General features: G+C 42.7%; 1 protein-coding gene across 2 annotated transcripts; it reads left to right on the forward strand.

Moving 5' to 3' along the window:
- The first annotated feature begins 1934 nt into the window (after nt 1-1934).
- On the forward strand, nt 1935-11798 carry LOC112255900 (E3 ubiquitin-protein ligase XIAP). 2 transcript variants are annotated; one of them, XM_024428736.2, is made up of 8 exons: nt 1938-2105; nt 4255-4530; nt 4620-5187; nt 5448-5547; nt 5634-5712; nt 5829-5868; nt 8712-8894; nt 10598-11798. In XM_024428736.2, the coding sequence occupies exons 2-8, from the start codon at nt 4291-4293 to the stop codon at nt 10789-10791; spliced, it is 1404 nt and encodes a 467-aa protein (XP_024284504.1). In that variant the 5' UTR covers nt 1938-2105; nt 4255-4290; the 3' UTR covers nt 10792-11798. The 2 variants fall into 2 exon arrangements, with proteins under 2 accessions (XP_024284505.1, XP_024284504.1); XM_024428737.2 differs by lacking the exon at nt 10598-11798 and having other exon boundaries at nt 1935-2105; nt 5654-5712; nt 8712-8884.
- Nucleotides 11799-15412: the final 3614 nt, after the last annotated feature.

Below are 15412 nucleotides of genomic sequence, written 5' to 3' on the forward strand. Positions count from 1 at the left end.
GTTAGATTTGCGTCAATTCGAATCTGGTATCAGGATAAATATGACAATTAGTCACCGATTTTATACTATGTATTTTTTATTCGCCAAGCAATAAGTGGTAAATGCAATTTTCGTATATACGGACTCTCTGTCCCACCTCGCAGGGCAAACAGAGAACTGACAAGATGTATGTAAACAGTATTCTTTATACTGTGATAGACAGTTCCAACCCGTCTGTTGGCCTATCACAGTAGAGGCTGGGCGTGGTTTAAACTTGCTCAGCCTATTGCAGGCGCTCAGGCGGGTCCCCGCCTCTTGGCGCTTCTGTTGATAGATGTAACTGTTGCTGTGAAGAACATCCATGCGCTCATTCCGTTATCTCGCACCTGGCTCCTGTTATCTAACAAAAGACCGCTTGTTCTCGCAACACCCCGCTCTGAATGTGCCCCCCCCAACTCATTGAACAGTTCCTGTCTTCTGTATTTTTCCATCATGAGAAAGGCCCATGGCCTTGAAACTGTTAACAATGTTTCAAGTCAGCTATGTTGCATAACACATACATACAAATTATTATTCCAGTCACAGGAAAAAAAATTATATATTGAACAAATAAAAATAGCAATGACTGTAAACTAGTTTTGTTTCCACAATCTTTCTGAAGTTTGGTGCGGAACTCGGTAAAAAATAAATAAAAAGCACAAGGTCAAGCCGCCATCTTGGCCTTGTCACACATACTTTTATATTATTTTTCAGTTCATTTTTTATTTATGTTAAAGAACATTTGGAAAGTGTCCAGTATACAATCATATGCCAACGTGGTAATTCAAAGGTTTTCCTCATATACTTGGGAGTAATTATAAAATAGATATTTTAACACAAATGACATATTGATAGAAATCAACTTTATAGAAAATGTTCATGCAAGGCTACATTCATCAAAAGGTTGGGCAGTCTTTTGAAGTGTTAATTCTTTACAAAGTTGTGTATAGACTTAGTTACATCACTCTGCCAACGACATACAAGTATAATGATAATCTCCCAATTCAAAGAATTCTAGCAAAAACAAAGCCATACAAAATATTGAATTACTAGAAAATATTAGGACATGTATGTATATTATATTAATCCACATTACAATATTACTTTACCTTTGATTAATTTGAATAGGAATTGATAAGATTGGATTGAAAAAAGTGAGGCATCGCTGTGTAAAACATGGCTGAGCCAGTGAAAAAGGATACATTACTGAACGATATAGGAATGGAAAAGAGTATGAATACTAAAACCCTATTGGCGCCATCACGTTTTAGTGGTACACACTAGAGTGTAATTTATATTGAAGTGTATTCAAACGTCTCATTTCATTTGATCCTTCAACTTTGGTTGAGCATGCAACTAAAGTGTATTAGCCGTCTGACATCAACCAACAAGCAACCTAATTAACAATCCAACATGCCACTTTCTCTATATAAACCTGAGAAAGAAGGAACTTAAAGTGGACTATACCCTAGCCTTGATTTCCAGGCAACGATGGCAACACCAAATGAATTATACCCAGAGGGTTGAGAATGAGAAGTAACTGTCCTCCTGCTACACTACCTACAAAAGTCCAATCCTCAAATGAGTATTACAGTATTTGGTAGACAAGTACAATTAGAGTATAATGAGATATATAGGATGCAGTTTGGCTGTGCTTGTTACTTTGGTAGATGCACTGCATGGATAAATATATCAAAATAAAGATATATCGTCCAAGCCCGATGAAGATTCATTAATTTCCCCCAACACAGAGCAGTGTTAAGCACTAAGTATTCCGTTCTTATTAATGCCATACACCAAACATAACAACTCATATAAACAGGAAGCCTCCATGGAATACATAGAACCTTGCCACACACATACTATACCTTGCCTTTTTTCTACGTCATAAACTTTACATTTCCGGTATGGTGGTCAGGTGGGCTGCGCCTGTAGTGGTGCGCAGAACAACACCAACGCTGAACTTACTTCCCGAAACCAGGGTCAAATAGTCTGGTCAAAAATACTGGTGATCTGTCTTATTTGGAAAGGAGACAGGCATCATCCAAGACCTCACAGACACAAGTTGACATCCAAGCTTTTCCAAGGTATGCGTATAGGTTATGTTTTTGCGATGTATTTTCAACTGTTATGGTTGACGGCTCGTCTGTTGTACTACGTTACTGTCTATGGCGAACCAGCTCAATGTCGACTGATCAGTGCACTATAGACAAATAATGTTTGCTTTGTTAGTTTTCGTTATTACGCGAAACGTTGCTTGTGTTTTATTTAACTATGTCGTACTTAACATTGGAAGAATGTAATCCCCGAGAGTGCGTATCCATGCCCAGCAGAGTACTCAACTGTGCCAACTCTCAAACAGGTCAATCGGCAGCACATTGCGATTCACGTTAACCCATGTTTATGTTTGGGACTTTTGTCTTGCTATAGACACAAACAAGAGCTTGTGAACTTTCCAGAATGTACGTGGCCGTCCAATAGACCTCACCCACCCCCACGTGTCCGTATGACTGTTGCATTGAGTGGGAACATTTAGTCAGAGTGGAGTTTGAACCGCGGACACGGCGCTACTGTGCCGGAAAGGTCTCCCAGAACCCTTGACATACACTTTGCATACATGTATGATCAGCCTATTGCTGTCATTCGACCAAGTGGTGCAATCTATACATCCACATGTCCTTTCTGTGCATTTGGATTAAGGCCCAGCTCTGGTCAGTAACAGATGGGCCTCGGCCACAAAGACAAGTGCTGCAGTGTAAAACATGGCTGAGTTATACAATCATGGACACACAGCCAGTTCAGAGTCAAGAATATGTTATACTCAGGGCCCTGTTGATGATGACTGCATCCATTACTCAGGGCCCTGTTGATGATGATGGCTGCATCCATTACTCAGGGCCCTGTTGATGATGATGATGATGATGGCATCCATTACTCAGGGCCCTGTTGATGATGATGATGATGATGGCATCCATTACTCAGGGCCCTGTTGATGATGACGGCATCCATTACTCAGGGCCCTGTTGATGATGACGGCATCCATTACTCAGGGCCCTGTTGATGATGACTGCATCCATTACTCAGGGCCCTGTTGATGATGACTGCATCCATTACTCAGGGCCCTGTTGATGATGACGGCATCCATTACTCAGGGCCCTGTTGATGATGACGGCATCCACATGATGCCTTTTGGAGCCGTCAGAGAGAGCATGGGGACGAGTGGATACAGCAAACTTTCCTTGGACATCATCATCCCATCCATTTAGTCATCTACATGTCTCTTCACAGCAGTCTGCCAAGGGACAGTTTCATTATAGTGTGAGAGTGCTGCCTATGAAACCATGACAACTTCCAGTCTACGTGCATTTTTCATTCTGAAGCAAGCCTCGCTTGCTGCAATGGGGATGGCAGGTATACAAAATATTACAACAAACAACCACTATTGGTTGGTTGTTTGCTAGCATAGACAGTAGCGTAATTATATTCCATATAAATGGTAATTCTATGGTTGGTAGCCTGGGTGCCTGTCTGTTGCTGCTATAGCCAATTTATCTAGCCTAACACAAGGCATGGCAACGAGGTACTGTATGTAATTGATTGCATTAATGTTGACGGAAGGAATAGTGATGGGATTGGATAATATTTGATTGGTGAATACAGCCGGAGGTGGAATAGCTGATTGTTCTAAGTGACCGGTTCCTCACCCTCCCTGTTGGGGATTTGTGCTGTGTTAGTACCGTAACATTGATAAGGCTGGGTACTGATCGTGTTGCAACACACTACTCGGAGAGGGCTGATTGATTCACATCGCAAAGTAGGCATTACGTAACTCCTTTCCTACGAAATGCTGAGCTTTGTTTTAAAGAGCAGATAATAGGAAAGAAAGGAAAACTGAGCCCAGTGCTCACTTAAGATAATAAGTGTTGATTACATTCGGCTGTGTGGGTCGTTGTGTTTTTCTCTGTATTCCTGCGGTTAGCAGGGCGGCCCGGTAGTGTGAGAGCATATCTTAAAGAGCCTGTTCCTGCCTCCCCACCCCTCACATGTAACAGCCAACAGTCTCCATGTGACCACACACACTTTCCTGTCTTAAAGGCACAGCATCCCAATATCCATAGCAATGTGCATATTGCCATCTAGTGCCTCTTTAGGAAATGCAAGGCTCTCTCTATTGTCAAACTTATGCATTTACATGGTGTCATGGTGGAAATGACTTTGTTGTTTGTTCCCCCCCAGTCCATCCATCTCAGGCAGCCCTGTCCCTGTGTCGTGATGTCAGGCCCCGGGAGAGACAGTGATCTGGAGTCGGACCACGCAGTAGACTGGTCCATGATGGACATGCGGCTGGACTCGTTCCGGGGTTCCCCCCTGGCCCAGCAGGTGTCAGCGGAGAGGCTGGCCCGTGCTGGGTTTTACTTCACAGGACAGGCTGACAAGGTGCGCTGCTTCAGCTGCCACAAAACTGTAGAGAACTGGTGTGGAGGGGACACACCTGCGGAGAGGCACGCGGAGGTGAGCATGAGAAGGGTGATGACACATGTGCAAAACAATTTTATTTCCTGTTTCTAACAAATGATGATACTACTGTTGTAATGTTTCAGGTCTCCCCTAACTGTAAGTTCCTGAGCTGCACCCATCGTTCCAGGGTCAACTCTCTTCAAGGTGCCATGCTGACCAACGAACCCCACTACAACGAAGACGCTGAGGACATGGAGTTCCGCCTGAGAACGGGAGAGGTGGTGGATGAGTCCACCTACCCCATGGTCCCGCACATGGTCAGCGAAGACTCCCGGTTCAACACCTTAGGCCCGTGGCCCTCCACATCCCCGGTCCGGCCTAGAGAGCTGGCCCAGGCAGGGCTCTTCTATCTGGGGGAGAGTGACCGGGTGCAGTGCTTCTGCTGTGGAGGGATGCTGGGGGGCTGGGAGCCTGGGGACACAGCGTGGGGGGAGCACTCCAAACACTTCCCCTACTGCTTCTTCATACTGGGGCATGATGTGGGGAACCTCCCCTCTCAGGCGGGGAGAGAGGAGGAGGTAGGGGAGACCAGGCCACGCCCGGGTCCTCGGGTCCCCATGCAGAGCTTTGAGGAGAGGCTAGGCAGCTTTGCAGGAATCCAGCACCCTATTGACCACGAGAGGCTGGCCAGAGCAGGCTTCTACAACACAGGTGAGACCTGGGAGTGGGGTAGACTAGAGCTTTGGCTGTGAGAAAAGTAACTTAACAAATACAATTCAAATTGTATTATTACAGTTACCTGCTACTCAATGGTAAAAGGGCCTGAGAGGAGGGGACATAGAGGGGACCGGGGACATATATCCTAACCAGTGTGTATGTGTCTGGGTTGATCTTAACCAGTGTGTGTGTGTGTGTGTGTGTGTGTCTGGGTTGATCTTAACCTAAGTGTGTGTGTTTCTGTGTGGGTGCAGGAGCTCCAGACCGTGTGGTGTGTTTCTGCTGTGGTGGAGGTCTGAAGGGCTGGCAGCCGGACGAGAATCCCTGGGAGGAGCATGCCAAACACTATCCGGGGTAAAAACAAACATGTCACTCACACTCAGTAGAAAAAGAACATCCATATGCACGTCACTAACTTTGAGTGTCATGTTTTAATCCAGGTGTAATTTTCTGCTGACAGAGAAAGGACAGGAGTTCGTCAGCAGTGTTCAGTTACAAGGTCCTGGCAGGAACAATGCTGTAAGTCTCAAAGACTTCATCCTCCTAACCCTGACCTCTAACCCCTAAACCTGTGGTCAAACATATTAAACTGTACCCATCCTTGTCAAATTCCTTCTTTCTATTGATTTTTCCAGGCTTCAAGTCACCTGAATGGATGTTCAAGTCACGGAACAGGTATACATTTTTTTTTTTTTTACAAAAAAATGATTTTTTAAAAATGAAGTTGTACCCCTTTCACTTTTTATTTATTCGTTTTGGAACGAGACAAAAAGGGGGGGTGTACATACTGTGCATTCGGAAAATATGCAGACCCCTTGACTTTTTCCACATTTTGTTACATTACAGCCTTATTTAAAAATGGATTAAATAAATAAAAAATCCTCAGTGATCTGCACACTACCCCATAATGACAAATTTTTGCAAATGTATTAAAACATAAAGATACCTAATTTACATGAGTATTCAGACCCTTTGCTTTGAGACTCGAATTTGAGCTCAGGTACATCCTGTTACCATTGATCATCCTTGAGATGTTTCTACAACCTTGATTGGAGTCCACCTGTGGTAAATTCAATTGATGGACATGATTTGTCTATATAAGATCCCACAGTTGACAGTGCATGTCAGAGCAAAAACCAAGCCATGCGGTTGAAGGAATTGTCCGTAGAGCTCCGAGACAGGATTCTGTTGACGCACAGATCTGGGGAAGAGTCCCCCCAAAAATTCCCCTAGAACACATCATTCTTAAATGGAAGAAGTTTGGAACCACCAAGACTCTTCCTCGAGCTGGCCAGCTGGCCAAACTGAGCGATTGGGGGGGTTGGTCAGGGCGGCTGACCAAGAACCCGATGGTCACTCGGACAGACCTCTAGTTTCTCTGTGGAGATGGGAGAACCTTCCAGAAGAACAACCATCTCTGCAGCACACCACCAATCAGGCCTTTATGGTAGTGACCAGACGGAAGCCACTCCTCAGTAAAAGGCACATGACAGCCCACTTGGAGTTTGACAAAAGCCACCTAAAGCCTCTCAACCCATGAGAAACAAGGTTCTCTGGTCTGATGAAACCAAATTTGAACTCTTTGGCCTGAATGCCAAGCGTCACATCTGGAGGAAACCTGGCACCATCCCTGTGTTGAAGCATGGTGGTGGCAGCATCTTGCTGTGGGGATGTTTTTCAGTGGCAGGAAGACTAGTCAGGATTGAGGCAAAGATGAGTGGAGAAAAATACATAGACATCCTTGATGAAAACCTGCTCCAGAGCACTCGGGACCTCAGTCTGGTGCGAAGGTTCACCTTCCAACAGGACAATAACCCTAAGCACACAGCCAAGACAAGGCGGGAGTGGCTTCGGGACAAGTCTCTGAATGTCCTTGAGTGGCCCAGCCAAAGCCTGGACTTGAACCTGATCGAACATCTGCTTCAACAAACTACTGAGTAAATGGTCTGAATATATACAGTACCAGTCAATTTTGCACACACCAGAGTTTCTTTATTTTTACTGTTTTCTACATTGTAGAATAATAGTGAATACTTAAACTATGAAATAACACATGGACTCATGTAGTAACCAAAAAAGTGTTAAACAAATCAAAATATATTATTTGATCTTTTTCAAAGTAGCCACCCTTTGCCTTAACAGCTTTGCACACTCTTGGTATTCTCTCAACCAGCTTCATGAGGTAGTCACCTGGACTGCATTTCAATTAAGAGGTGTTCCTTGTTAATTTGTAGAATTTCTATCCTTAATATGTTTGAGCCAATCAGTTGTGTTGTGACAATGTAGGGGTGGTATACACAAGATAGCCCTATTTGGTAAAAGACCAAATCCATATTATGGCAAGAACGGCTCAAATAGGCAAAGACACAACAGTCCATGAATACTTTAAGACATGGTCAGACAAGGCAGTCGCAAAAACCATCAAGCCCTATGATGAAACTGGCTCTCAGGAGGACCGCCAAAGGAGTGGAAGACCCAGAGTTACCTCTGCTCCAGAGGATACGTTATTAGAGTTACCAGCCTCAGAAATTGCAGTGCAAATATTTGCAATGCTTCAGAGTTCAAGTAATAGTCACATCTCAACATCAACTGGTCAGAAGAGACTGTGTGAATCAGGCCTTCATGGTCAAATTGCTGCAAAGAAACCACTACTAAAGGACACCAATAAGAAGAAGAGACTTGCTTTGGCACAGAAACACGAGCAATGGGGATAAGACCGGTGGAAAATGTGAGATTTTTGGTTCGAACTTCCATGTCTTTAAGACTCAGAGTAGATGCAATACAGCGATACACCACCCCATCTGGTTTGGACTATCATTTGTTTTTCAACAGGACAATGACCCAAAACACCTCCAGGCTGTGTAAGGGCTATTTGACCAAGAAGGAGTGTGATGGAATGCTGCATAAGATGACCTGGCCTCTACAATAACCTGACCTCAACCCAATTGGGATGAGTTGGACCGCAGAGTCAAGGAAAAGCAGCCAACGAGTGCTCAGCATATGTGGGAACTCCGTCAAGACTGTTGGAAAAGCATTCCAGGTGATGCTGGTTGAGAGAATGCCAAGAGTGTGCAAAGCTGTCATCGAGGCAAAGGATGGCTATTTTGAAGAATCTCAAATATAAAATTTTGATTTAACACTTTTTGGTTACATAATTCCATGTGTTATTTCATAGTTTTGACGTCTTCACTATTATTCTACAATGTAGAAATAGTACAAATAAAGAAACCCTTGAATGAGTAGGTGTCCAAACTTTTGACTTGAGACCGTCAATTGATATATTTTTTTTAATTTATTTAAAAAAATATAAATTAGCAAACAGTTCTAAACCCTTTTTTGCTTTGACATTATGTGGTTTTGTGTGTAGATTGAGGGAGGGGACAATTGAATCCATTTTAGAATAAGGCTGTAACCTAATGTACCAAAAGTCTGAATACTTTCCGAAGGCCCTCTACGTGTAGGGTGCTATTTCCCACACAGACTAGAACGGGCTCAATGTCCTTCATCTCTCTGTGCAGAGGTGCTGAGGTCAGCCATGGCCCAGAGGGCGGTAGAGATGGGTCTGGAGCCTGCCCTGGTAGAGAGGACCATACTGGAGAGGATACGCAGGGCTGGGACAGGCTACTCCACCCTGGAGACTCTGCTGCAGGACTGCTTTAACAGAGGCCCTGACAGCGACGCAGAGACCGCAGAGAACCATGGTATGTGTCACAGTTAGCAATGCTTGTTAGTAGAGGTCGACAGATTTAACTGGAATTGCCGATTTTAATTAGGGCAGATTTCAAGTCTTCATAACAATCGGTAATTGGCCATTTTGGACGCTGATTACATTGCACTCCACGAGGAGACTGCATGGCAGGCTGACTACCTGTTATGCGAGTGCAGCAAGGAGCCAAGGTAAATTGCTAGCTAGCATTAAACTTATCTTATAAAAACAATCCATCTTAACATAATCACTCGTTAACTACACATGGTTGATTTATATTACTAGTTTATCTAGCTTGTCCTGCGTTTCATATAATCGATGTGGTGCCTGTTAATTTAGCATTGAATCACAGCCTACTTCGCCAAACCGGTGATTTAACAAGCGCATTCGCGAAAAAAAGCACTGTCATTTCACCAATGTGTACCTAACCATAAACATCAACGCCTTTCTTAAAATCAATACATAAGTGTATATATTTTTAAACCTGCATATTTAGTTAATATTGCCTGCTAACATGAATTTATTTTAACTAGGGAAATTGTGTCACTTCTCTTGCGTTCATTGCACGCAGTCAGGGTATATGCAACAGTTTGGGCCACCTAGATCGTTGCGAACTAATTTGCCAGAATTTTACATAATTATGACATAACATTGAAGGTTGTACAATGTAACAGCAATATTTAGACTTATGGATGTTACCCGTTAGACAAAATACAGAACGGCTCCGTATTTCACTGAAAGAAACATTTTATTTTGAAATGATAGGTTCCGGATTTGACTATTAATGACCTAAGGCTCGTATTTCTGTGGGTTATTATATTATAATTAAGTCTGATTTGATAGAGCAGTCCGACTGAGGGGTGGGAGGCAGCAGCAGGCTTGTAAGCATTCATTCAAACAGCACTTTCCTACGTTTGCCAGCAGCTCTTTGCAATGCTTCAAGAATTGCGCTGTTTATGACTTCAAGCCTATCAACTCCCGAGATTAGGCTGGCAATACTAAAGTACCTATTAGAACATCCAATAATCAAAGGTATATGAAATACAAATGGTATAGAGAGAAATAGTCATATAACTACAACCTAAAACTTCTTACTTGGGAATATTGAAGACTCATGTTAAAAGGAACCACCAGCTTTCATATGTTCTCATGTTCTGAGCAAGGAATTTAAACATTAGCTTTCTTACATGGCACATATTGCACTTTTACTTTCTTCTCCAACACTTTGTTTTTGCATTATTTAAACCAAATTGAACATATTTCATTATTTACTTGAGACTAAATAGATTTTTATAATGTATTATATTAAGTTAAAATAAGTCTTCATTGTTCATTCAATATTGTTGTAATTGTCATTATTACATATATAAATCGTCCGATTTAATCGGTATCGGCATTGAAAAAGAATAATCGATCAACGTCTACTTGTTAGTATCATTCTATCAGGGCATTGTTCTATCAAAACTGGTAATGAGGTTTACAGGATATGTCAAAAAATTCCTGATTAGAGCCACAGGGTTTTGCAATTTGATCTAGTTTACCTATCTGCATATTCCACTCAATCACAATAGCATCACAATGCTATTGACACTAGGCCTACGTGATGCTTGGCTATAGAAGTAACAATCAAACTGTTGGTCAGTATTCTACCTACTTTATTGTGCTTGGTTACCTACTGATGTTTCTCCCCTATTTCAGATGAGGATCCCTTTGAGAAGCTACGGAAGCTGCAGAGGGAGAAACAGTGCAAAGTGTGTATGGACAGAGACATCTGCATCGTCTTCATCCCCTGTGGGCACCTGGTCGTCTGCAAGGAGTGTTCCGAGGCCCTCGACAAGTGTCCCATCTGCTGTGCAGCCATCACACAAAAGATCAAGACATACATCTCCTAACATGCAACCTGGTGTAAGGGATTGTCATCTCCAGAGTAGGAGTACTGACCTAGGATCAGGTCCCGTCTCTTACTCATTATGATTTAAAAGGCAAAAGTGAGCCTAGATCAGCAGTCTTAATCTGAGATGCTTAATGAATGCTGGCCCAGGAGGATAACTCTTTTAAAATGGCAATGCTGCTTTACCACCTCAATGATTTTATAAACACAGGCTTTCCTACTACAGAATGTACATATAGAAATATTATATTTGAGGAGGACCACTGTAAATATGAATAAGAGAATCATGGAAAGTGTGGGGATTTTATTTTTCAATGATTGTTGTATAGATGACACTTCCTTGTTATGTGACATATCATTGAGGTTCACCTGACAATACCCAAGAGGCAATGGGCCTCAGTTTCCCATCTTGGTATGAAGATTCAAAGGTTGAGACTATATGGAGTACAGCTATGAACAGAAATGACTTTACGCAGCAGGTTAGGAGAAGGTAAAGGTTAGGGTTAGATGAAAATGCTACAGTTGTCCCTGACGTGAGTTGAACATGCAGCTTTTTGTCCATGGCTGTATCCATCTACCCACAGTTCTGATACTTACATTTAGCAGATACTTACAGTAATTTAGCAGATGCTCTTATCCACAATAGTGAGTGCATACCTTTTAATTTATAGGTCCGCTGTGCAGCACCATGATCTACCATTGCAGCTATCAACAGTGCCTTTTCAAACAATCTCATTTACTTCTGTGTGTTTTCTTTATTCAGACTATCACATCATTTCCATGTTTTCTTCATATTTCTCTTAAAATTATGAAGTTGTTGACTGGGCTTTTGTTATTGGTTTGCAAGTCATGTGTTTCTAGTTAGTTTGCAAAGTACATGTTTCTGAAGTAGAAGTTCTGAGAGTTCCCAAACGTACTGTCTGTTCCTTGGGCCAACTAGTATGCTTTCAGTGTGGGACTCTTTTATGATTCATTATGTGTGCTGTGTGAATAAATGGATGAATTGTAGACTTGGATCAATTTCCATTATTTATATATAACGGCATAACTGACATCCACTTGATTTAGTTCTAGAGATCACGTCCAAATATTATTCCCCCTTTTTAAATTGTGTTTGGAAATTCATCTTTTCAAGTGCAACTCGTTTGACCAAGACTGGAAAATAAATGTTTAAAAAAATTGAAGTGTGTCTTGTCTTTACTTTCATGTATGCTACTAACTATTTTATTCTTTATCGCAGTGTTCTCTTCTTGAAGGCCAGGTAGGGATATTGGTATTTAAACTAGTGAAGACCATCTTTGGGTACATCTCAGGAGTTGAAAGTAGCTTCCTCCCCTTCTGCTTTCCTTCATCCCCACTTCTATAATGGAAGAAAAACAGGTACAGTTGAAGTGGGAAGTTTACGTACACCTTAAACAAATACATTTAAACTCGGTTTTTCACAATTCCTGACATTTAATCCTAGTATAAATTCCCTGTTTTAGGTCAGTTAGGATCACCACTTTATTTTAAGAAGGTGAAATGTCAAAATAATAGTAGAGTGATTTATTTCAGCTTTTCTTTCATCACATTTCCAGTGGGTCAGAAGTTTACATACACTCAATTAGTATTTGGTAGCGTTGCCTTTAAATTGTTTAACTTGGGTCAAACGTTTCGAGTAGCCTTCCACAATAAATTGGGTGAATTTTGGTCCATTCCTCCTGACAGCTGGTGTAACTGAGTCAGGTTTGTAGGCCTCCTTGCTCGCACACGCTTTTTCCGTTCTGCAGACAAATTTTCTATAGGATTGAGGTCAGGGCTTTGTGATGGCCACTCTAATGCCTTGACTTTGTTGTCCTTAAGCCATTTTGCCACAACTTTGGAAGTATGCTTGGGGTCATTGTCCATCTGGAAGACTCATTTGCGACCAAGCTTTAATTTCCTGACTGATGTCTTCAGATGTTGCTTAAATATATCCACGTAATTTTCCTTCCTCATGATAACACCTATTTTGTGAAGTGCACCAGTCCCTCCTGCAGCAAAGCACCCCCACAACATGATGCTGCCACCCCCGTGCTTCACGGTTGGGATGGTGTTCTTTGGCTTGCAAGCCTCCCCCTTTTTCTTCTAAACATAACAATGGTCATTATGGCCAAACAGTTCTATTTTTGTTTCATTAGACCAGAGGACATTTCTCCAAAAGGTACAATCTTTGCCCCCATGTGCAGTTGCAAACCGTAATCTGGATTTTTTTATGGCAGTTTTGGAGCAGTGGCTTTTTCCTTGCTGAGAGGCCTTTCAGGTTATGTCAATATAGGACTCGTTTTACTGTGGATATAGATACTTTTGGACCTGTTTCCTCCAGCATCTTCACAAGGTCCTTTGCTGTTGTTCTGGGATTGATTTGCACTTTTCACACCAAAGTACGTTCATCTCTAGGAGACAGAACGTGTCTCCTTCCTGAGCGGTATGACGGCTGCGTGGTCCCCGTGGTGTTTACTTGCGTACTATTGTTTGTACAGATGAACATGGTACCTTCAGGTGTTTGGAAACTGCTCCCAAGGATGAACCAGACTTGTGGAGGTCTACTTTTACTTCTGAGGCCTTGGCTGATTTAGTTTTATTTTTCCATGATGTCAAGCAAAGAGGCACTGAGTTTGAAGGTAGGCCTTGAAATACATCCACAGGTACACCACCAATTGACTCAAATAAGGTCAATTAGCCTATCAGAAGCTTCTAAAGCCATGACATTTTTTGGAATTTTCCAAGCTGTTTAAATTCACAGTCAATTTAGCGTATGTAAATGTCTGACCCACTGGAATTGTGATACAGTGAATTATAAGTGAAATAATCTGTATGTAAACAATTGTTGGAAAAATGACTTGTGTCTTGCACAAAGTAGATGCCGTATCCGACTTGCCAAAACTATAGTTTGTTAACAAGAAATTTGTGGAGTGGTTGAAAAACAAGTTTAATTGGCTCCAACCTAAGTGTATGTAAACTTCCGACTTCAACTGTGTCTGCAACTTCTTACACAAATGATGTCTTCAGGTTCTGAAACAGTTCTAATAAAGGAAATGAGACAAGGAAGGAGGGGGAAGCTTTTTCCTCCCACAATGGGATAATCGCAATTGGATTTCATTGACTCCAGATGTCCCTCCCCTCTGACTTTCTCCTCCAATGGATTTTGAGGAAAGAGGAAAAGAGGAGTCAAGGAAATGTAATTGAGATTCTACAAGTATTGAGCTTTGGCCACACCATTGACTGCAGGGGCAAAGAATGTACAGTATAAAGATAGGCAGAAACTGCTTCTCCAATAGAAGTCCCTGATCACACTTGTAGGCGCAGCAACGTGTCATCGTGTCTAACGGTCCTTCGATATAAAGTTGTTTTTGTCAGTTTGTCACTTTCATGACGTTGGAATTGTAACACGATCAACTACTTACGACTAAAGAAGAATTGTTCACTTTTCTCATTGACTTCTCAAACCCTGGCTTGGTCGGCTTGATCTGTTTTGCAAGCGTTCCTCGCAATTCAACGGCTCAGACACAAGACGTATTTGGCAGGGTCTACAGACAATCACGGACTTCAAAAGAAAACCAACCACGCCACGGACACCGACGTCTAGCTTCCAGACAAACTAAACACCTTCTTTTCCCGCTTTGAGGATATTACAGTGCCACTGACGCGGCCCGCCACCAAGGACTGTGAGCTCTCCTTCTCTGTGGCCGACGCGAGTAAGACATTTAAAAGTGTTAACCCTCGCCGCGTCCTCAGAGCATGCGCAGACCAGCTGGCTGGTGTGTTTACAGACATATTCATTCTCTTCCTATCCAAGTCTGCTGTCCCTACATGCTTCAAGTAGGCCACCACTGTTCCTGTACCCAAGAAAGAAAGGTAACTGAACTAAATGTCTATTGCCCCGCAGCACTCACTTCTGTCATCATGAAGTGCTTTGAGAGGCTAGTCAAGGATCATATCACCTCCACCCTACCTGTCACCCTAGACCCACTTCAATTTGCTTACCGCCCCAATAGGTCCACAGACGATGCAATCGCCATAACACTGTACACTGCCATAACCCATCTGGACAAGAGGAATACCTATGTAAGAATGCTGTTCTTTGACTATTGCTCAGCATTCAACACCATTGTACCCTCCAAGCTCATCATTAAGCTAGAGGCCCTGGGTCTCAACCCTGCCCTGTGCAATTATGCCCTGGACTTCCTGACGGGCCACACTCAGGCGGTTAAGGTAGGAAACAACATCACCACTTCGCTGATCCTCAACACTGGGGCCCAACAAGGGTGTGTGCTAAGCCCCCTCCCGTACTCTCTGTTCACCCACTACTGCATGGCCATGCACACCTCCAACTCAATCATCAAGTTTGCAGACGACACAACAGTCGTAGGCTTGATTACCAACAATGACGAGACAGTCTACAGGGTGGAGGTGAGGGCACTCTGAGCATGGTGTCAGAAAAACAACCTCTCACTCAACGTCAACAAAACAAAGGAGATGATTGTGGACTTTAGGAAACAGCAGAGGGAGCACCCCCCTATCCAGATCAACGGGACAGCAGTGGAGCAGGTGGAAAGTTTTAAGTTCCTTGGCGTATGTAACAGTATAGCTTCCATCCCTCT

The sequence above is a fragment of the Oncorhynchus tshawytscha genome, linkage group LG08, assembly GCF_018296145.1.
Source record: "Oncorhynchus tshawytscha isolate Ot180627B linkage group LG08, Otsh_v2.0, whole genome shotgun sequence".
Taxonomy (NCBI): Eukaryota; Metazoa; Chordata; class Actinopteri; order Salmoniformes; family Salmonidae; genus Oncorhynchus; species Oncorhynchus tshawytscha.